Source organism: Oncorhynchus keta, chromosome 25 (assembly GCF_023373465.1).
Source record: "Oncorhynchus keta strain PuntledgeMale-10-30-2019 chromosome 25, Oket_V2, whole genome shotgun sequence".
Classification (NCBI taxonomy): Eukaryota; Metazoa; Chordata; class Actinopteri; order Salmoniformes; family Salmonidae; genus Oncorhynchus; species Oncorhynchus keta.
In genome coordinates this window covers 25307225-25332236 of record NC_068445.1, presented here as the reverse complement: position 1 = coordinate 25332236, position 25012 = coordinate 25307225, and the positions used below count along the sequence as shown (strand labels likewise).

Below are 25012 nucleotides of genomic sequence, written 5' to 3'. Positions count from 1 at the left end.
TTTTCTGAAACTGTTAACATGTTAAAAATGACAATGATTTACATATTTTCATTAAAATGTTATTTTGCTAAGTCAATTCATACAATATCATTCTTTCACCAGAAGATATCCACCTAATTTTCGAACGCTTTTAAAACACGGAAGACAAACGTGGAAACTATGGATACAACCTCGTTGTAACGGCGTTCTTCGTTTGTCGAAAGAGAGTCGGACCGAAATGCAGAGTGGTGGTTACTCATGACTTTAATGGAAAAAGTGACACATGAAATAACTATACAAAATACAAAACAACAAACGGAACGTGAAACCTAATACAGCCTATCTGGTGAAACTACACAGAGACAGCAACAATCACCCACGAAATACACAGTGAAACCCCGGCTACCTAAATACGGTTCCCAATCAGAGACAATGACAATCACCTGACTCTGATTGAGAACCGCCTCAGGCAGCCAAGCCTATACAACACACATACTCAGCCGCAATCCCAAATACTACAAACCCCAATATGAAAATACAATATATAAACCCATGTCACAACCTGGCCTGACCAAATATATAACGAAAACACAAAATACAATGACCAAGGCGTGACAGAACCCCCCCCAAAGGTGCGGACTCCCGGACGCACCTCAAAACCATAGGGAGGGTCCGGGTGGGCGTCTGTCCATGGTGGCGGTTCCGGCTCAGGACGTGGACCCCACTCCATTAAAGTCATAGTTCCTCCCCTTCGCGTCCTGGGATAATCCACCCTCGCCGCCGGCCATGGCCTAATAGTCTTCACCCAGAACCCCACTGACCTGAGGAGCAGCTCGTGACTGAGGGGCAGCTCGGGACTGAGGGGCAGCTCGGGACTGAGGGGCAGCTCGGGACTGAGGGACAGCTCGGGACTGAGGGACAGCTCGGGACTGAGGGGCAGCTCGGGACTGAGGGGCAGCTCGGGACTGAGGGGCAGCTCGGGACTGAGGGGCAGCTCGGGACTGAGGCAGCTCGGGACTGAGGGGAAGCTCGGGACAGAGGGGCAGCCCGGAACTGAGGGGCAGCCCGGGACTGAGGGGCAGCCCGGAACTGAGGGGAAGCCCAGTACTGAGAGGAAGCCCAGTACTGAGAGGAAGCCCAGTACTGAGAGGATGCCCAGTACTGAGATGAAGCTCAGGCAGGTAGTAGGCTCCGGTAGATCCTGGCTGGCTGGCGGATCTGGAAGATTCTGGTTGACTAGCAGATCTGGAAGAGACTGGTTGACTGGTAGATCTAGAAGAGACTGGTTGACTGGCAGATCTGGAAGAATCTGGTTGACTGGCAGATCTAGAAGATCATGGCTGACTGGCGGATCTAGCTGCTCTATGCAGACCGACAGCTCCTTGCAGACTGGCAGCTCTTTGCAGACTGACAGCTCTTTGCAGACTGACAGCTCTGGCTGCTTCATGCAGACTGACAGCTCTGGCTGCTTCGAACAGACTGACAGCTTTGACTGCTCCATGCAGGCTGACAGCACCCTGCAGACTGACAGCTCCTTGCAGACTGACAGCTCCTTGCAGACTGGCATCTCTTTGCAGACTGACAGCTCTTTGCAGACTGACAGCTCTGGCTGCTTCATGCAGACTGACAGCTCTGGCTGCTCCATGCAGGCTGACAGCACCATGCAGGCTGACAGCACCCTGCAGACTGGCAGCTCCTTGCAGACTGACAGCTCCTTGCAGACTGGCAGCTCTTTGCAGACTGACAGCTCTGGCTGCTTCATGCAGACTGACAGCTCTGGCTGCTTCATGCAGACTGACAGCTCAGGCTTCTCCGAACAGGCAGGAGGCTCCGGCAGCGCTGTAGAGTAGGAAGGCTCTGATAGCGCTGAACAGGCGGGAGACTCCGACAGCGCAGGAGGGAAGGAAGGCTCTGGCTGTGCTGAACAGGCGAGGCGCACAGAAGGCCTGGTGCGTGGTGCTGGAACTGGTGCTACAGGATCGAGGACACGCACAGGAAGCCTGGTGCGGGGAGCTGCTACCGGAGGACTGGTGTGTGAAGGTGGCACAGGATGGACTGGACCGTGAAGGTGTACTGGAGAGCCTGAGAGCAGGACTGGCACAGGACGTGCAAGGCTAGGTAGGTACACAGGAGGCCTGGTGCGTGAGCCTGGCACAGCCGACTAACACGCACCTCAGGACGAGTATGTAGCGCTGACCCAGGTGCCATTAAATCCCCGACACGCTCCGTCGGACGAATATCGTACCTATAGCACCATGCTAGCAACTCCCTCATTACTCTCTCCTCCACTTTCCCCATTAACTCCTTCACAGTCTCTGCTTCGCTCACCTCTAACACCGGCTCTGGTTCTGGTCTCCTCCTTGGCTCCTCACGATAAACAAGGAGAGTTGGCTCTGGATAGACCGGACCGTGCAGGCGCACTGGAGCTCTTGAGCACCGAGCCTGCCCAACCTTACCAGGCTCGAGGCCCACTCTTGCCCGGCCAATACGAAGGGCTGGTATGTGCCACACCGGGCTATGCACCCGCACTGGAAACACTGTGCGCTCCATAGCATAATACGGTGCCTGCCCGGTCTCTCTAGCCCCCCGGTAAGCATAGGGAGTTTGCGCAGGTCTCCTACCTGGCATAGCCATACTCTCTTTAAGCCCCCCCCAATAATTTTTTTGGGCTGCTTTTCGGGCTTCCTTACCAACCGTGTTCCCTCGTATCGTCGGCTCCTAACTCCGGCTGCCTCTGCTCTCCTTAGTGCCTCCACCTGTTCCCATGGGAGGCGATCTCTTCCGGCCAGTATCTCCTCCCACCTTTACCATCCAACACGTCTTCCCATGTCCATTCTCCGAATAATTCATCCTCCTTTTGCTGCTCCAGCTGTCGCTGCCTGTTTTCATGCCACTCGGTCCATGTGTGGTGGGTGATTCTGTAGCACTGTCTAGTGTGCTTTATTGCTTTTTCTTCGTTTGACAATGATTTAAATATTTTCATTAAAAGAGAGTCAATTCATACAATATCATTCTTTCGGACCAAATGCGGAAGCGTGGTGGTTACTCATGACTTTAATGGAAAAAGTGACACATGAAATAACTATACAAAATACAAAACAACAAACGGAACGTGAAACCTAATACAGCCTATCTGGTGAACACTACACAGAGACAGGAACAATCACCCACGAAATACACAGTGAAACCCCGGCTACCTAAATACGGTTCCCAATCAGAGACAACGAGAATCACCTGACTCTGATTGAGAACCGCCTCAGGCAGCCAAGCCTATACAACACCCCTACTCAGCCGCAATCCCAAATACTACAAAGCCCAATACGAAAATACAATATATAAACCCATGTCACACCCTGGCCTGACCAAATAGATAACGAAAACACAAAATACAATGACCAAGGCGTGACACTCGTCCATGCTCGGTATTATCAGAATTTATATGCGAGCCACTAGAAATCCCTACATTAGCATGTTTCTGTTAACCGAAACATCCTGACAAAATACAACATATTACTGGCCTTACACAGTACCCATACCGGCCGTGCACAAATAGATTTTGCCCCTCCCCCCCACACCAAACGCAATCACGACATGCAGGTTAAAATATAAAAAACTCAACCAATTATATTAATTTGGGGACAGGTCGAAAAGCATTAAACATTTGTGGCAATTTAGCTAGCTAGCTTGCAGATGGTAGCTAATTTGTCATATTTAGCTAGTTTGCTGTTGCTAGCTAATTTGTCCTGGGATATAAATGTTGAGTTGTTATTTTACCTAAAATGCACAAGGTCCTCTACTCCGACAATCAATCAACACATAAAACGGTCACAGGAATCGTTTCTAGTCATCTCTCCTCCTTCCAGGTGTTTTCTTCTTTGGACTTTATATGGCAATTGGCATCTAACTTACATAGTTACCACAACACGACTTAACTCAGTTCATCTTTCAATCACCCACGTGGGCATAACCAATGAGGAGATGGCATGTGGGTATCTGCTTCTATAAACCAATGAGGACATGGGAGAGGCAGGACTTGCACCATGATCGGCGTCACAAATAGAACTGACTTCTATTTTAGCCCTTGGCAACGCAGAGCAATGTGGGTGCAATAATTGAATAACATGTATGTTTACATTCATTTTGCAACACTGGCGCATGCAACTGGAGCAGTCTGGTCAGCATGTTATGTGCCTGGACCTAAACTAAACTGCTGAGAAAAAACCCGATTCAAATGGTTGCCCAATCAGGCAGGCTACAGTAGATGCAAGGCATTTGAGCGGTTATTCAAATAGCCTACACAGCCAATCGCCAAATAATGCTTTTGGGAACGGGTAGAAAAAGTTAACATCAATCTATAGGCAAAAATGACATTGTGGTGGTTTAATTCCAAATGCCAAAAAGTGCAAACGGAAAGTTGAAAATATAGAGAAGTGAGGGCCAAAAAAGTAATGTTCTGAAAATATTTGGTGAAGTGGTAAAAAGAGGATGATAGCAGTGCTGGCTATGTTATGTGTGATGATTGTGAGGCTTGATACAAATTCGACAGTCTCAAGATGGGACTTTAAATAGGTCTATGGCATGTCAAGTGAACTGTAGCCTACTGTTTGCATGGGTTAAATGGAATCTGAAATCTGGAAATTGACTAACCAGAATAACCTACTGTTTTTTTTGGCAAACTCCAAAGTCCTCTGAAAATACTAGTCCCGTGCGAATCAACGTCCCTGTGTTTTGAGTTTGACAGGTGTTCAGCAATAAAAAATATTTGATTGATTCATTTAACAAAGTTTTGCGCATAGCCTATATATGAAGGGCCTACATGTGTGAGAGAGACAACACAACACTTACATAAATATAGACCTAAGACAACAATATTGCAAGGCAGCATCACAATGACAACACAGCAAGGTAACAATACAACATAACAACAACATGGTAGCACCACAACAACTAGACTGAAGCATTCATTGTATCTTATCGATAATCTATCGATACAAACTACATGTATATAATTACAGACAACTCGACTAACATATAGTCTACGAAAATCTCAGAAATTATAAGCAGAAACAGGCAACAACAAAAAAATCCTGCACCCCTTTCACAAACTCGTTCTGCAGTCTTTGACTGTAGCCTATAGCGCATTTCCTATATTTGCAAGTTAGGGCTGGGTGCCGGACTCAAATGTTCACTTTATCACATACTGTAAGTGGTTGTGGATGGGTTTTTAGCAATTGTGGACGGGTGCGTGTGAACAAACAGCTGACCCTCGCACCACTATTACATAGGCTATTCCCTGCACTTTACAGCATAGACTAGAGTTTTGTACCCACTTGAAAACAATAATATCAATCTTCATTATACTGTATTGTTGTAGACTAAGTAGGATACATTTATTGTTCCTAGAAACATGGGAGCTTTTCCGGCGCAGCCTCGAGAGCGCACATAGTGTAACTACCTATGATTTCGTTGTCTGATAAACTTATTTTTTTATTTCGCTGTGTAAATGTAATGAATATATTCACTGCAGTATTACGCCTATCATTGAGCTTATAAATTATTGTCTAATATGCTTATGCTTTTACTTAGGCTATAGGTTAAATCTCAAGCCGGTCTATGTTCTGTTGCACAATTAAGCACCTGGCTTCTCCACTGCCACGGTTATTTTACATTTACATTTAAGTCATTTAGCAGACGCTCTTATCCAGAGCGACTTACAAATTGGTGCATTCACCTTATGACATCCAGTGGAACAGCCACTTTACAATAGTGCATCTAAATCTTTTAGGGGGGTGAGAAGGATTACTTATCCTATCCTAGGTATTCCTTAAAGAGGTGGCCATGCACGCCTCCAACTCAATCATTATTCCTCTTAAAACTTGTGGAGTCCCAGGAAAAGCCAGATTACAAAAGCTTGTTGGACACTTAATTCAAACTTTTTCTTTAGCCTACTAATAGCCTATTGGAGGAGAGATGCACGCCTGCTCTTGCTTGCTGAATGTAATATAGGCTACAGTACTAAGAACGTGCGGGGTGTTGGAAAGGAGAAGCCCACATTTTCCTATAGTAGACCTATCTTAACACTGGGATACATCCTGACGAAATAAACCATAAGAGTGGCCTGCTAAGGTATCTTGCTTGGTCTTATAAACTGTTGAGAATAAACCCAAACTGATCCAAATGGTTTCATAGTCATGCCTAGGCTGTCGGTCTATGCAGTTCTTTTGGCATGAAACTTAATAGGACATTTGAGCGGTTAAAATGCGCCTACTTCACTGTAGTTTACAACCTATGGACAATTGTGTATTCCCTTGATAACAATAATACATTCCTTGTTGCACTGTGTTGTCGTAGTCCAGGTATAATAATTGTCTGGTTTAACAACATAGACATATGCCTAATCAAAAGTGGAACTTTGCGTGCCCGGGGACCACAGAGCGCAGCCTGGAGGAACGCAGTACAGATTTGCCATTTCTTCATCTGTTCACTTTATTTTCTTGCACTTTGACGGGTAAATATTTACCTTATAGTTCTAATATTTAGCGAATAGCCTAATATCTAGCTTCTTACCTCGGCTACACATCACAAGCCTCTCTCTTCCAGCGGTTTCTGTGCAGTTGTTCCTGTGCGCAACAGGAACAACTGCAACAGGCTATAGGCTACAGAGGCTACAAACCCTCTCCGCAATAGGCCATTCCTCTTATTGTGAAATCCCAGGAAAGCTATAGGCTGCAAAAGGTAGAGGCCATTTATTTTTTATACTAAGCCTTAATAGCCTATTCGGGGAAAGAACCAAGCTTGTTTTTACTTATTGCCGAATGTAAAACAGACCTACAACATAGAAAATCAATTTCGGGGAGTTCATTGGTGTGATCACTTTTACCGGTTATGATAACATTGTTGCACTGATGCATCACAAATAGTTGCACAGGACATAGCCTAGATGAGCACAGTAAAAAATACCCAGCCACTTGAGCAATGAGGCAATGACATGCCGTAAAACATGTGCAGGCTAAAGGGCGTTTGTTGTTGAATTGCTACATTTAAATACAAGTTACTACATTATTTTTCATTAGGGCTACATGTACATTGAATTATTATTTGCAGCTGTCACTATGACAATGAACACACCCTGAAAACACTGAATGGTCTGAACCAGTATCTGTGCCTTAGTGACCTCATAAATTGTCTTGTGGTACCACCTTATTTATTAATAGGCAGCATGCAATAGGATATCTTGATCAGTTGATTGATAGGTGCAGGACTGTAGAACGATACACTTTCCTGTGGATGCTCACCAACGTTTTATAGTTATGTAGCCTAGTTGATCATTATAGTTATCGTTACAAAAAGAAAACCAGCCCAGTCACGGACCAGGATGTCTTGCTCCCAGGCAGACTAAATAACTTTTTTGCCCGCTTTGAGGACAATACAGTGCTATTGACACGGCCCGCAACTAAAACATGCAGACTCTCCTTCACTGCATCCGACGTGAGGAAAACATTTAAACATGTCAACCCTCGCAAGGCTGCAGGCCCAGACTGCATCCCCAGCCGCGCCCTCAGAGCATGCGCAGACCAGCTGGCTGGTGTGTTTACGGACATATTCAATCAATCCCTATCCCAGTCTGTTGTTCCCACATGCTTCAAGAGGGCCACCATTGTTCCTGTTCCCAAGAAAGCTAAGGTAACTGAGCTAAACGACTACCGCCCGTAGCACTCACTTCCGTCATCATGAAGTGCTTTGAGAGACTAGTCTAGGACCATATCACCTCCACCCTACCTGACACCCTAGACCCACTCCAATTTGCTTACCGCCCAAAAAGGTCCACAGACGATGCAATCTCAACCACACTGCACACTGCCCTAACCCATCTGGACAAGAGGAATACCTATGTGAGAATGCTGTTCATCGACTACAGCTCGGCATTTAACACCATAGTGCCCTCCAAGCTCGTCATCAAGCTCGAGACCCTGGGTCTCGACCCCGCCCTGTGCAACTGGGTACTGGACTTCCTGACGGGCCGCCCCCAGGTGGTGAGGGTAGGCAACAACATTTCCACCCCGCTGATCCTCAACACTGGGGCCCCACAAGGGTGCGTTCTGAGCCCTCTCCTGTACTCCCTGTTCACCCACGACTGCGTGGCCATGCACGCCTCCAACTCAATCATCAAGTTTACGGACAACACAACAGTGGTAGGCTTGATTACCAACAACGACGAGACGGCCTACAAGGAGGAGGTGAGGGCCCTCGGAGTGTGGTGTCAGGAAAATAACCTCACACTCAACGTCAACAAAACTAAGGAGATGATTGTGGACTTCAGGAAACAGCAGAGGGAACACCCGCCTATCCACATTGATGGGACAGTAGTGGAGAGGGTAGTAAGTTTTAAGTTCCTCGGCGTACACATCACAGACAAACTGAATTGGTCCACCCACACAGACAGCATCGTGAAGAAGGCGCAGCAGCGCCTCTTCAACCTCAGGAGGCTGAAGAAATTCGGCTTGTCACCAAAAGCACTCACAAACTTCTACAGATGCACAATCGAGAGCATCGTGTTGGGCTGTATCCACCGCCTGGTATGGCAACTGCTATGCCCACAACCGTAAGGCTCTCCAGAGGGTAGTGAAGTCTGCACAACGCATCACCGGGGGCAAACTACCTGCCCTCCAGGACACCTACACCACCCGATGTCACAGGAAGGCCATAAAGATCATCAAGGACAACAACCACCCGAGCCACTGCCTGTTCACCCCGCTATCTTCCAGAAGGCGAGGTCAGTACAGGTGCATCAAAGCTGGGACCGAGAGACTGAAAAACAGCTTCTATCTCAAGGCCATCAGACTGTTAAACAGCCACCACTAACATTGAGTGGCTGCTGCCAACACACTGACTCAACTCCAGCCACTTTAATAATGGGAAGTGATGGGAAATGATGTAAAATAGATCACTAGCCACTTTAAACAATGCTACCTAATATAATGTTTACATACCCTACATTATTCATCTCATATGTATATGTATATACTGTACTCTATATCATCTACTGCATCTTTATGTAATACATGTATCACTAGCCACTTTAACTATGCCACTTTGTTTACATACTCATCTCATATGTATATACTGCACTCAATACCATCTACTGTATCTTGCCTATGCCGCTCTGTACCATCACTCACTCATATATCTTTATGTACATATTATTATCCCCTTACACTTGTGTCTATAAGGTAGTAGTTTTGGAATTGTTAGCTAGATTACTTGTTGGTTATTACTGCATTGTCGGAACTACACACGGAACTACACTCGCATTAACATCTGCTAACCATGTGTATGTGACAAATAAAATTGGATTTGGTTTGATTTATAGGGGCGGCAGGGTAGCCTAGTGGTTAGAGCGTTGGACTAGTAACCTGAAGGTTGCAAGTTCAAACCCAGAGCTGACAAGGTCTGTCGTTCTGCCCCTGAACAGGCAGTTAACCCACTGTTCCTAGGCCGTCATTGAAAATAAGAATTTGTTCTTAACTGACTTGCCTAGTAAAATAAAATTTAAAAAATAAAAATAGGCTTGGTAGATGGCCCTTATCGCTTACACAACACAACTAACGTAATTATCACAACATAACTACCTGTTGTAACGAATACTCGTGGATAAAAAGGTGTAGATTCACACGCAGAGCGAGGCAGTTGTTAATTTCGCCTTCGCAGAAGGCAGGAATCGTGGTCACAGACAGGCAATGGTCATACACAGGTAGGCAAACAGGCAGGTGAATCAAAACTAGGACTGAATGCTATAACTGGTTCTCACAAACGAGCTAGGAAAAGGCTTAGTAGAGTCAAAACGAACAATACCTCACAAAGGCACAAACAGAAAGAACTGAACTAAATAAGGAGCTGATGCGACCAGGCAAGTAACTAACACAGGTGAAATAAATGAACAAAAAGTAAAGACAAGGCTTCGTTGAAGAACACAACGAAACAGAACACAAGGTTGACTAAGAAAATAAATATAGCACCTTTATCGAACTTGAATGAAATACATATACAATTACAATTACACTTTTTTACTTGACTTTTACACTCTATAAATGGAATCGTTCAAATAATTTACTCCAGCAAATTTACCACATGTGTACTGCAGTACGTAAGTAAAGCGGAAGTCAAATCCATCACATCACACCGTTGTTTGGCTTTGCCCATAGCAACATTCGAAAATTAGGTGTATAGTCCAGACAAATGTGGTTGTTAGTGATTTTGTTCATGTTGCTACAGACATGACCCTAGGCATTACTTATGTTGGCATGGTTGCTATGCAAAAGGAGTGGTCTTCAAATCTAAATAAAATGGTTGCTATGCAAGGCTGGAAAACATGTCTTGCTAGCTAGCTAGGCAACTGCAGCTAACTCATTCACTAACATCAAACTTTTAACCTGGAATGACATTACACTTGCTGCATTTTCGTTTGTTTGAGCTTCTTTTCTGTTGGTATTTACTTGGATTTGATTTCGTTGTCTGGTCGGCATGATTCACTCTATGTATAGTACTCGCTAAAGAAATCGAAATTCAAAAGTGAAACATTGTTTCCGAGGCAGGCAGACAGATAGGCTTAAATTAACCATGCTGTATCAAACCAAATGCTAAGCTGGAAGCAAGGGGAAATCATGTGAGTGTTGAGACAAATACAAGAGATGATTCGGACAGTAAAATTACCATGATATTTTTTATGAAGGCGCAGTGTTCATTTTCAGATGGAACTGTTAGCAAGCATATGAGTGTCTGTGGTGATGACCTATGCAACATGCCTTGGAACGCTGATCGTCCAATTCATCCAGGATCCAAACAAGTAGTTTTATAATAGACCATTTACACAAGGCTGATCATTCATAAAACTTGCCATCCTTTAGGTTGTTATCTAGCAACGCACTACTACTACTACTTTTACAAATGCACTGTCCAGCCATGCAATTTATGAACTTGATCTCCACTGTAAAACGCATCTAGACATTATCTCTGACATTTGCAACATTGTTCAAAAGTGAAACATTGTTGGAAGTCGGGAGGAGACAGAGAGCCAGCTTTTCACAGTCAGTCGAAATCGTGAATCAGCATACTTTTTATGGCAAAACGAAACAAAATGCAGCTAGTTTGCTGTCTTTTCAGCTTTAGTCTGAAGTGATTGTGTTAGCTGTGTTGTTGGCTAGCTAACAGGGGGGAAGTTCATAGCAACCATTTTTTTGTTTACCATAGCAACCTGCAAAGTTCTGGAACTATCAACCAGCCTTGGTTAGTTTTGCTTTACATGGCATTCAATATGAATAGAACTAACGACCAGAGAATACCTACAATTGCACTGGAGAACAAGTGTTAGTGAATGTAGAATCACGTTTTGTTGAAAAATGTATCGTTTGAGAAAGAATCTAGCTTTTTAAAGCTGGTAGCCTGTTGTGATCAAAATGCCATAACACATGTCCTCTCATGTATTATTGCTTAATTAATATGTTCACGATTAAAGTGTTATATCATATATTATAAATCACACAGAAACAGTCATATTTCTCCAGACGTGTTTGGCTGGGCAAGGTCGAAACACACACTTGGTAAATCAGGTCATACAGAGATTAAATTCATTATTCATATAACCCCAAATGCTGTGTCTGAACACTGGAGGTGACTGCTGAACTTATGGGCCATTTGTCTTCTTGTTGAGGCATTAAAGCAAATTACCATATGATTGTAATTTCACACAATGTCAGGAGCCAACCAAGAGCGACAGCAGAGACAAGATAAGAATCAGCCTTACCCTCTTAAAGAAGATTGGCTGATCTGACAATACGGCTATGCTATTTTGCTTATCACTATTTGAATTGCCTACAACCGAACTATGCATTGCCAGTTCGACATAAATTGTCTTTCCAAAATGTGCCTTGCAAATGTGCCAGCAAAAATTGCAGGTGCTGTTTGCTATTTGTGGTCCTGTTATTGATACTTTGCTATAAATGGACAGTGTGCCTAAAGGGGCAGGTAGTGTGTCAGCCATGTGGATCCATATTAGAAATACTTTCTTTACTTGTTTCCTCAAGCTCTCTGCCCACCAACAATAGACCTATGGCTATTCAGAGCTGAGACCGATTGCCATGGCACTAATGTATTTGGGCACATTCAATATAAAAGCAAACACGTCTCTTTTATAAAATTTGTCAGGTTACTAAGAGTGTCTGAAAATGTAATAAGAATTGAAGGTGAAACCCCTACAGAGGATGAGTGTGTAAGCAATGTGTACATTGGAAAAGTGAGCTTTTTTGCCAGATATCTATAGAGAACTGACTGTGCAGTAGGAAGTGGAGACAAAGCATTTTTGATGAGAGAATTAGACATGCTTAGGTTGTTTTTTGAGTGTGTGTGTGTCTTTCTTTCTCTCTTCCCCCACAATAATTCCAAAAAGCACACTCCAAGCAGATTCTTTTGTGAAAAAGAAACTACTGCAGTTATCGTCTAAACACAACTATATGCATACAAATATATACATGCACAGCATCCTTGATAGCCCTAAAACAACATTATTTTGAATATTATCAATGAAATCATAGTCTCCTCTTCATCCTTCCTCTCCAATAACCTCCTTCCACTAATTTTCTGTAGGCCCAGTCGTAGTGGACTGCACTCTCCACTGTGCATGTTCATGTATGGTGTACTAACTGCAGACACAATGTTGCAGTAAATAACGGCTAAACGCTGATCAGATTGAAAAGAAGCCTTTTAACGATGCATGCCATCACACAACATGGACAGCTATATTTCTATATAACGTATGACATCTTTGTCACAGAGCACTTTAAAGTTCCATGGATAAAGCCAGTAAAAGCATGCCTATGGTGACAGTAGTCCCGGAAATAAAACTACTTTAGAGACCTTGAGAGGGAGAGCAGGGTGGAGTGGAAAAGAGTGACCCATTCTATCCTCAGGCCATCACAGACGGCTATCTCATGGCATGTGTGTGTTCCAAGGGGAAACTTCCTGACATTTCTATATTTACTAGAGGACATTCTCCCATCATAGCTTCCCCCTCATACCCCTCAAATGTCCCTAAAGCAATCTTTCTTGAAAAGCTTTATTGTATACTTAGTTACATTGTATTATGAGGATGTCTCTGGAAGTTGGTCCTTTTGATGTTTTAACAGTGACACCCATGGAGAAATGCATATCTAAAGACATGCCAAACCCTGAGCCTGTGCTATTTTTACAGAATGTAGATTTATCAAAACACATTCATGTCTGAGTACACTTGTACCTCACATGCAAATATAAAATTAAGAGAAAACACTGGTGTCCTCTGTTAATTTTTTTTTTATAGCAACACATAAAATGCATTGTTATTCAAAGGGCTTTCCAAGGTTAATTCTGCATAGATTTGGAAACTACATAAATTCAAGTCAATCGTGTATCGGCCTGCAATGTAGCCCGGGGTGCATACTGTCTTGTGTGCAGTGATTATAAACATTATTATGAATCCTGTTGTTTTAGTAAAGGCTCTAATCAACAGAATGCACAGTGGGTGTATAAAGGTTTGTCACTGAAGCTGATCAAGACAATGACAGGGGAATGAACACAGTTTTTGAAAGCCTCTCCCCCTCTCTTTCCCTCTCTCTTTTCATCTAGGACACCAGCTATGATCGGCTGCTCCTTTGTGGTGGACAGAGAATACTTTAGTGAGATCGGCCTCCTTGATCCTGGCATGGAAGTCTATGGAGGCGAGAACATTGAGCTTGGCATGCGGGTGAGTACAACAACACTGATTCATTCTGCTTATCAAATTCCTTTCCTATTCTCAAATGGAAACATTTATTTTTGAGAAGTTACAACATGAAGGTATTACATCATAACCACACAAAAAAAGTAGTTAGAAATGCCATTAGAAAAGTTGGGGTTGTTTATGAGTCTATTCTGCTAAAGCTAGTGGGGTTGGGTTCTGATTGCTAGGTGGAACGGAAAGGCTAGTGTGCTGGAACACTAGCAGTCATTACAAATCCAATATTAGGTACAGTAAGCTCCGGATCAGTTAAGTCACTGGTGAAAATATTTATGAAATATATTTTCCCGTCTTTGGAATGGCTCATGATTAAGTTTCGTTATTTTTTTTAGGCTTACGGGTTACAGCTTAAGATTCAATACCCAGAGGCATCAACAGAGAGATGTTTAAACTCTGCAAAGTCAGAAAGTTTCCCAGATGGGAGGGAAAACCCTTAATGCAAATAAATATTCAGTCAACCCAAAGGCCTTAAAGCCCTATACTGAAAATGTCAAAATCTTTGCAGCTGATTTTAGTTGAATTTAATGCTTCATGTGAACGGCGGCTTGGTTGAAGAATTGGTAGCGTTTAAATTCAGAAAATGTTTCTCCTCAGCCAAGTGGAAGCACTCTGAATCTAAACTCACTCTCTGCTTATTAAAATGAGAAATGCTTGAAAGATCCTTCTTCATTTAATGTCATCACTTTCATTTCAAAATCTTCAGAATGCTTGAATGGTGCTTCAGAAGGTTATCTGTAGCCTTTGAAAACTGACTCCAGAGGCGAGAGGATAGATCCTGGTTGGTTTATTGATAACTCAACCCCTCAGATGAACCTGAAGGGAGTGTTATAGTAGATAATGACCGTCTCAGAGTCCTCATCATTCCAAGTGGACTAGCATACCATATCCTCATCAATAGCAAGGTTTCCCCCCCAAATAGTAAGAGGCATTCAGACAATAATATGTTCTCCATGTCTCATTATGCAGTAACTGTTTGTTTTAGGTTTAATTCCAGTGAACAGTCACCTTCCTCATTGCTCCTAATGGTTATTTCAGTATTCGGTGTGCCATCCCGAATTTCAGTCTTCAAGGTTAACTGTGTTGTGTTATTCACCGGACCTGTCTTTACGCAGCAAACCATGCCACTGGGTGGGTTCATAGGGTAGGAGATTCATTCAGACAAGGCCACTAAGTAGAGTGTTATAACAAACCCACTAGAGTGTGTGTTCTATACTGATGTACTCCACTTTCTTATTCTGCTCAGTTGGATGACTTGTGTCTGGTCTGACATTTGCTCTGTGCTAACATAAAGTAATTGCACTCTCCTTGAGTCATGTAATAATAACTTAACACCAATGTCACAAACATCGGCATAAGTCTCTCTTTGTCTTTCACCATAAAACTTACACAAACAGTATTTTTATTTAAAACCTTTTCTTTAGTTCTGGTATTGTGTGAAGAAAATAAAATACATTATCATTAAACAAACAGGATATTGAGATAATATACAGTTGAAGTCGGAATATATCCACATAACTGTCCTTCCTCATGATGCCATCTGTTTTGTGAAGTGCACCAGTCCCTCCTGCAGCAAAACATCCCCACAACATAAGCCTGCTACCCCTGTGCTTCATGGTTGGGATGGTGTTCTTCAGCTTGCAAGCGTCCCCCTTTTTCCTCCAAACATAACAATGGTCATTATGACCAAACAGTTCTATTTTTGTTTCATCAGACCAGAGGACATTTCTCCCAAAAAGTATGATCTTTGTCCCCATATGCAGTTGCAAAACGTAGTCTGGCTTTTTTATGGCGGTTTTGGAGCAGTGGCTTCTTCCTTGCTGAGCGGCCTTTCAGATTACGTCAATATAGGACTTGTTTTACTGTGGATATAGATACTTTTGTACCGGTTTCCTCCAACATCTTCACAAGGTCCTTTGCTGTTGTTCTGGGAAGGATTTGCACTTTTCGCACCAAAGTACTTTCATCTCTAGGAGACCGAGGGTCTCCATCCTGAACAGTATGATGGCTACGTGGTCCCATGGTGTTTATACTTGCGTACTATTGTTTGTACAGATGAACGTGGTACCTTCAGGTGTTTGGAAATTGCTCCCAAGGATGAACCAGACTTGTGGAGGTCTACAATTCTTTTCCTGGGGTCTTGGCTGATTTATTTGGATTTTTCCCATGATGTCAAGCAAAGAGGCACTGAGTTTGAAGGTAGACCTTGAAATATATCCACAGGTACACCTCCAATTGACTCAAATTATGTCAATTAGCCTATCAGAAGCTTCTAAAGCCGTGACATAATTTTCTGTAAATTTCCAAGCTGTTTAAAGGCACAGTCAATTTAGTGTATGTCAACATCTGACCTACTGGAATTGTGATACAGAGAATTGTAAGTGAAATAATCTGTCTGTAAACAATTGTTGGAAAAATTACTTGTGTCATGCACAAAGTATCTTTCCTAACCTACTTGCCAAAACTTTAGTATGTTAACAAGAAATTTGTGGAGTTGTTGAAAAACAAGTTTTAATAACCTTTAGCGGGATAATTTTCGTCTACATCTGGTGATTTGCAGAGCACCAAATTCAAATTAAATTACAAAAAATATTTAATTTTCATGAAATCACAAGTGCAATACACCAAACACAGCTTAACTTGTTCACTTCTTAAGGATGTGGCAGAATACAGTTCCCATGCAGGAACATCACTCAGCGGAATTTCAGAGCGCCACCTATAGTTTTTGATAAAACTCAAACTTTCATTAAACTTTCATTAAAATACACATTCAAGGTAGTGAATTAAAGCTACACTCGTTGTGAATCTATCCACCAAGTCAGATCTGTAAAATGCTTTTCGGCGAAAGCATGAGAATCTATTATCTGATAGCATGTACTCACAAAATACTGCAACGTCACCTAACACGACAGATTTTGCGTTAGCCGGCGCTACCCAAAACGCAGAAATAAAATATAAAACATTCATTACCTTTGACGAGCTTCTTTCTTGGCACTCCTAGATGTCCCATAAACATTTATTTGGGTCTTTTTTTCGATTAAATCGGTCCATATATAGCCTAGATATCGATCTATGAAGACTGTGTAATCAAGGAAAAAACTGAGTTTGATAACGCAAGAGACTCCAAGTTACACAATAAATGTTTGTTTTGTACGATAAAGATTCTCTTTATATCCAAAAACCTCCATTTGGTTGGCGCGTTTTGTTCAGTAATCCACAGGCTCGTGCGGTCACGACGGGCAGACGAAAACTCCAAATAGTACCAGTAAAGTTCATAGAAACATGTCAAACGTTTTATATAATTAATCCTCAGATTGTTTTTACAATAAATAATCGATAATATTTCAACCGGACGGTAGCCTTTTCAATAGAAGAGAGAAAGGAAAGGTCTCGCTCCTGGCGTGCGAGCGCACAAATCTGAGGATGTGATCCTGACGCAATGTGATCATTCTCGCTCATTTTTCAGAATAAAAGCCTGAAACTATTTCTAAAGACTGTTCACACCTTGTGGAAGCCATAGGCAAAGGAATCTGGTTGATATCCCTTTAAATGGAGGATAGGCTTGCAATGGAAAAGAGTAGTTTCAGAAAAACAGCACTTCCTGGATTAATTTTCCTCAGGTTTTCGCCTGCCATATCAGTTCTGTTATACTCACAGACAATATTTTGACAGTTTTGGAAACCTTAGAGTGTTTTCTATCCTAATCTGCCAATTATATGCATATTCTAGTTTCTGGGCCTCAAAAATAGGCAGTTTACTTTGGGCACGTTTTTCATCCAAACATCAAAATACTGCCCCCTAGCCTAAAGAGGTTTTAATGACTCCAACCTAAGTGTATGTAAACTTTCAACTGTATACCTGCATGTACAGTATCAGTCAAAAGTTTGGACACACCTATTCATTCTAGGGTTTTTCTTTATTTTTACTACTTTCTACATTGTATAATAATATTGAAGAGATCAAAACTGTGAAATGACACATGGAATCATGTAGTACCGAAAAAAGTGTGAAACAAATGCAAATACCTATTTATATTTGAGATTTTTCAAAGTAGCCACGCTTTGCCTTGATGACAGCTTTGCACGCACTTGGTATTCTCTCAACCAGTTTCATCAGGTAGTCACATGGAATGCATTTCAATTAACAGGGGTGCCTTGTTAAAAGTTAATTTGTGGAATTTCTTTCCTCATTAATACGTTTGAGCCAATCTGTTGTGTTGCGACAAGGTATGGGTGGTATACAGAAGATAGCCCTATTTGGTAAAAGACCAAGTTCATATTATGGCAAGAACAGCTCAAATAATCAAAGAGAAACGACAGTTGATTATTACTTTAAGACATGAAGGTCAGTCAATATGGAACATTTAAAGAACTTTGCAGTCGCAAGAACCATCAAGAGCTTTGATGAAACTGGCTCTCATGAGGACCGCAACAGGAAAGGAAGACCCAGAGTTACCTTTGCTGCAGAAGATAAGTTCAGTAGACTTAACTGCACCTCAGATTGCAGCCCAAATAAATGCTTCACAGAGTTCAAGTAATAGACACATCTCAACATCAACTGTTCAGAAGAGATTGCATGAATCAGGCCTTCATGGTTGAATTTCTGCAAAGAAACCACTACTTAAAGAAACCAATAATAAGAAGAGACTTGCTTGGGCCAAGAAACACGAGCAATGGACATTAGACCAGTGGAAATCTGTCCATTGGTCTGATGAGTCCAAATTTGAGATTTTTGGTTCCAACCGCCCTGTCTTTGTGAGACGCAGAGTGGGTGAACGGATGTTCTCCGCATGTGTAGTTCCCACCGTGAAGCATGGAGGAGGTGTGATGGTGTGGGGGTGCTTTGCTGGTGACACTGTGATTTATTTGGAATTCAAGGCACACTTAACCAGCATGGCTACCACAGCATTCTGCAGCGATACACCATCTCATATGATTTGCACTTAGTGGGACTATCATTTGTTTTTCAAATGGACAATGACCCAAAAAATATCTCCAGGCTGTGTAAGGGCCATTTGATCAAGAAGGAGAGTGATGGAGTGCTGCATCAAATGACCTGGCCTCCACAATCACCCAACTTCAACCCAATTGAGATGGTTTGGGATGAGTTTGACCATAGAGGGTAGGAAAAGCAGCCAACAAGTGCCCAGCATATGTGGAAACTCCTTCAAGACTGTTGGAAAAGCATTCCTCATGAAGCTGGTTGAGAGAATGCCAAGAGTGTGCAAAGCTGTCATCAAGGCAAAGGGTGGCTACTTCAAAGAATCTCAAATGTATATTATATTTTGACTTGTTTAACACTTGTTTTGGTTACTACGTGATTCTATATGTGTTATTTCATAGTTTTGATGTCTTCCCTATTATTCTACAATGTAGAACATAGTACAAATATAGAAAAACTCTTGAATGAGAAGGTGTGTCCAAACTTTTGACTGGTACTGTATATGAATGGCTGAATAACATTCAACTTTGCTTCACCGCCATACATTTTGTATATTCCTTTAATGGAATGGAGATCGGGAGCAATTATTTCTCCAAGGCCTACTCATTGAAACTGGTGAGTGAGATAGACAGAGAGAGATGGGTGGATGGATGGATGGATGGATGAATGAATGAATGAATGAATGGATACAGAGACAATGAGAGAGAGAAAGGGAGGGAGAGTTGGCATTTTGAATAGGCGTGATTGACAGGAACATGTTTAACAATTAGCCAGGGCAGCTCTCAGTAGCTGCCTGCTGCCCAGGACCATTTCACCACGGGTGTGGATGTAAGGCCAAGTTCACAGCCAAAGGTTGTGTAGTATTGTAATTTACTGTGCATTCTACACTCCATATAAAAGGGTTTTCTGGGCTGGCACCTAGGCGCTGGCCTCTTTAAAAGAAGAGAAAGGTTAAGATAGAGAGATCGAGAAAGAGAGATGTTGAGATGAGCTGGTGCTGGGTTCATAAGCCACAGTGGTGTTTTGTGTGATTGTGGAGACCTTGAGATTGCAGTAGATGAATAAAACAAGGCCATTGGAGGGTATCAAGATCAGAAGTATAAGATCTTGTTGGATTTTTTCCATGTACGGTATAGAGATGTATTTACACTAGAGAGAAGTGGAGGAAAAGACCGATACAAGAGAGGTAGTCAATGTGTAAAAACAATAAGATACATTGACTATTGACGTTAAAGTAAATGTTTCAGTACATAACCTGGGTATGGGTTTAAAATTACACTCATTTGTAAGTCAGAGTGAACTGCATCAAAAATAAGCTACATTAATACTAATATTTTATTGGAAGAGCTGCAATGGCATCGATAATCAACAACATTAATATCATGGCTAAATTACCTAAAGTACCTTGATAACACAGTTTGCCAATCTATCTCAGTATGTGTAAAATGTGTAAAATGTAGGTAATTTAGCCAATATATTAATATGTAATTTGAAACCCATACCCAGGTGTCAGACATTAAAATATTGCTTACCTTGAGGCTGAGTTTGCAAAGAGAAAACAATGTCAAGAAGGAATAGAAATGATGAATTCTGCCAGAGGTGTCAATACACATTTATTGTGTCATGGTTTTTCCATCTCTCACTTATTGTTTGCTGATAAAGCATCTCATGAGACCACAACATCGCTCTTCATGTCTCCTCAGGTATATGTAGCTACAGTATACATACAGTACCAGTCATAAGTTTGGACACGCCCTACTCATTCAAGGGTTTTTCTTTATTTTTCACCATTTTCTACATTGTAGAATAATAGTGAAGACATCAACACTATGACATAACACAAAGGATTCATGTAGTAACCAAAAAACTGTTAAACAAATAAAAAATTGTTTTAGATTTTATATTATTCAAAAGTAGCCACCTTTTGCCTTGATGACAGCTTTGCACATTCTTGGCATTCTCTCAACCAGCTTCATCTGGAAAGCTTATCCAACATTATTGAAGGAGTTCCCACATATGCTGAAAACTTGTTGGCTGCTTTTCCTTCACTCTGTGGTCCGATTCATCCCAAACTATCTCAATTGGGTTGAGGTCGGGTGATTGTGGAGACCGGGTCATCTGGTGCAGCACTCCATAACTCTCCTTCTTGGTCAAATAGCTCTTACACAGCCTGGAGGTGTGTTGGATCATTGTCCTGTTGAAAAACAAATTATTGTCCCATTAAGCACAAACCAGATGGGATGGCGCATTGCTGCAGAATGCTGTGGTAACCATGCTGGTTAAGTGCGTCTTGACTTCTAAATAAAACACTGACAGTGTCACCAGCAAAGCACCCCCACACCATCACAACTGCAGTTGAAGAAACTTCTACAATGTGGAAAATAAAGAAAATAAATAAAGACCCTTGAATGAGTAGGTGTGTCCAAACTGACTGGTACTCCACATACATACATAAAATATATCTAGGGGTCAAGAGTGACACTGCACATGTTTGTAAAGGGTTTATCAAGAGTTACAGGGAGTATAAATACCTACGTATGAATTTGTAGATACAAATCAAATATGTCTGTCTGGAAGACATTTGTTAGTCTGTTACATTAGAAATAAATGATAAACAGACATATTCTTTATAGGTTAGTTCCCACCTAAATGGTCTTATTGGTATATAGGCACTATGCGCTCTGCAGGGTTTTCTTTAAAAAAATCAGGTTTTACTCAGCCCCAATTTAACTAAACCTTCTGTGAGTGATCCCACCAGGGCACTTCTCTTGGGACAATCAAATTAATTCAACCAACCCAAGCCATTTCACATGTATTTAACAAAAAACTTAAACAATAATTTCCTGAAAGCCCCTCTACCATATCCACACTGGCTCTGGTTCATCCCTGGCATATAGTCATAATCTCACTTCAGTTTGAGAGGGAATTTGCTGAATTAAAACTCCAGAAACATCTATACAAATTTGGAGAGGAGACGGACATCGCTCAACTCAGCTGGGTCCTCTCCTACCCAAAAGATAGGATACCCTCCTGCCCCTTCACTTTCAGGGTTTGTTGTTTGGCAGGATATTTTCAGGTACTTGTAGAAAAGGGAGGAAAGGGAATCCAGACAGTAGAAAGGAGAATCCAGACAGTAGAAAAGGGAATCCACACAGTAGAAAAGGGAATCCACACAGTTGAAAAGGGAATCCACACAGTTGAAAAGGGAATCCACACAGTAGAAAAGGGAATTCACACAGTAGAAAAGGGAATTCACACAGTAGAAAAGGGAATTCACACAGTAGAAAAGGGAATCCACACAGTAGAAAGGGGAATTCACACAGTAGAAAAGGGAATCCACACGGTAGAAAAGGGAATTCACACGGTAGAAAAGGGAATTCACACAGTGGAAAAGGGAATTCACACAGTTGAAAAGGGAATCCATACAGTTGAAAAGGGCATCCACACAGTTGAAAAGGGAATCCACACAGTAGAAAAGGGAATCCACACAGTAGAAAAGGGAATCCACACAGTAGAAAAGGGAATTCACACAGTAGAAAAGGGAATCCACACAGTAGAAAGGGGAATTCACACAGTAGAAAAGGGAATTCACACAGTAGAAAGGGGAATTCACACAGTAGAAAAGGGAATCCACACAGTAGAAAAGGGAATTCACACGGTAGAAAAGGGAATTCACACAGTGGAAAAGGGAATTCACACAGTTGAAAAGGGAATCCACACAGTTGAAAAGGGAATCCACACAGTAGAAAAGGGAATCCACACAGTAGAAAAGGGAATCCACACAGTAGAAAAGGGAATTCACACGGTAGAAAAGGGAATTCACACAGTGGAAAAGGGAATTCACACAGTTGAAAAGGGAATCCACACAGTTGAAAAGGGAATCCACACAGTAGAAAAGGGAATCCACACAGTAGAAAAGGGAATCCACACAGTAGAAAAGGGAATCCACACAGTAGAAAAGGGAATCCACACAGTAGAAAAGGGAATCCACACAGTAGAAAAGGGAATCCACACAGTAGAAAAGGGAATTCACACAGTAGAAAAGGGAATCCACACAGTAGAAAAGGGAATCCACACAGTAGAAAAGGGAATCCACACAGTAGAAAAGGGAATCCACACAGTAGAAAAGGGTATCCACACAGTAGAAAAGGGAATTCACACAGTAGAAAAGGGAATCCACACAGTAGAAAGGGGAATTCACACAGTAGAAAAGGGAATTCACACAGTAGAAAGGGGAATTAACACAGTAGAAAAGGGAATCCACACAGTAGAAAAGGGAATTCACACGGTAGAAAAGGGAATTCACACAGTGGAAAAGGGAATTCACACAGTTGAAAAGGGAATCCACACAGTTGAAAAGGGAATCCACACACGGAATCCACACAGTAGAAAAGGGAATTCACACAGTGGAAAAGGGAATTCACACAGTTGAAAAGGGAATCCACACAGTTGAAAAGGGAATCCACACAGTAGAAAAGGGAATCCACACAGTAGAAAAGGGAATCCACACAGTAGAAAAGGGAATCCACACAGTAGAAAAGGGAATCCACACAGTAGAAAAGGGAATCCACACAGTAGAAAAGGGAATTCACACAGTAGAAAAGGGAATCCACACAGTAGAAAAGGGAATCCACACAGTAGAAAAGGGAATCCACACAGTAGAAAAGGGAATCCACACAGTAGAAAAGGGAATCCACACAGTAGAAAAGGGAATCCACACAGTAGAAAAGGGAATTCACACAGTAGAAAAGGGAATTCACACAGTAGAAAAGGGAATTAACACAGTAGAAAAGGGAATCCACACAGTAGAAAAGGGAATCCACACAGTAGAAAAGGGAATCCACACAGTAGAAAAGGGAATTCACACAGTAGAAAAGGGAATCCACACAGTAGAAAAGGGAATCCACACAGTAGAAAAGGGAATCCACACAGTAGAAAAGGGAATCCACACAGTAGAAAAGGGAATCCACACAGTAGAAAAGGGAATCCACACAGTAGAAAAGGGAATCCACACAGTAGAAAAGGAATCCACACAGTAGAAAAGGGAATCCACACAGTAGAAAAGGGAATCCACACAGTAGAAAAGGGAATCCACACAGTAGAAAAGGGAATCCACACAGTAGAAAAGGGAATCCAGACAGTAGAAAAGGGAATTCACACAGTAGAAAAGGGAATTCACACAGTAGAAAAGGGAATCCACACAGTAGAAAAGGGAATCCACACAGTAGAAAAGGGAATCCACACAGTAGAAAAGGGAATCCACACAGTAGAAAAGGGAATCCAGACAGTAGAAAAGGGAATTCACACAGTAGAAAAGGGAATTCACACAGTAGAAAAGGGAATCCACACAGTAGAAAAGGGAATCCACACAGTAGAAAAGGGAATCCACACAGTAGAAAAGGGAATCCAGACAGTAGAAAAGGGAATCCACACAGTAGAAAAGGGAATCCACACAGTAGAAAAGGGAATCCACACAGTAGAAAAGGGAATCCACACAGTAGAAAAGGGAATCCAGACAGTAGAAAAGGGAATCCACACAGTAGAAAAGGGAATCCACACAGTAGAAAAGGGAATCCACACAGTAGAAAAGGGAATCCACACAGTAGAAAAGGGAATCCAGACAGTAGAAAAGGGAATTCACACAGTAGAAAAGGGAATTCACACAGTAGAAAAGGGAATCCAGACAGTAGAAAAGGGAATCCACACAGTAGAAAAGGGAATCCAGACAGTAGAAAAGGGAATCACACAGTAGAAAAGGGAATCCAGACAGTAGAAAAGGGAATCCACACAGTAGAAAAGGGAATCCAGACAGTAGAAAAGGGAATCCACACAGTAGAAAAGGGAATCCAGACAGTAGAAAAGGGAATCCAGACAGTAGAAAAGGGAATCCAGACAGTAGAAAAGGGAATTCACAGGCCTTTAACTAGACTTGTGTTCTTTTTTTAAAAATTTTTTTTACAGTTGAACATAATTGGAGGGAGTTTGTGTCTTGAAACTTCAAACCTTTCTATAGTTAAAGAAAACCAGACAAAGATTGGTACACTATTGAACTTGGGTAAAACACTCACCGATTTGAATTGTTGTTTTCAGATGCTGTGGCTAGTTTGTCCACTGTTTGTTCCTTTTACAGCAAATGTTCCTTTTATGGTCGGGAGACAGACACTGCCAAATGGATTGTTAGAGGATAGTTCCTTTTATCAAAAACACAAGTCTTTTTGCAATGGTGGTGGTGGTACATAGTTGTTAGCTACACATTTCAAGATGTCCTCACACTACACATACCACAGT

At 42.0% G+C, this 25012-nt stretch overlaps 1 protein-coding gene across 2 annotated transcripts in view; it reads left to right on the top strand.

The window, feature by feature from the left end:
* Nucleotides 1-25012, top strand: part of LOC118358450 (polypeptide N-acetylgalactosaminyltransferase 9) — a 140861-nt gene that overhangs the window by 66376 nt on the left and 49473 nt on the right. For both annotated transcript variants that reach the window (XM_035736288.2, XM_035736287.2), the window contains one exon: nucleotides 13636-13753. In XM_035736288.2, the coding sequence (XP_035592181.1) occupies nucleotides 13636-13753 (118 nt within the window). The remainder of the gene's footprint in view (nucleotides 1-13635; nucleotides 13754-25012) is intronic.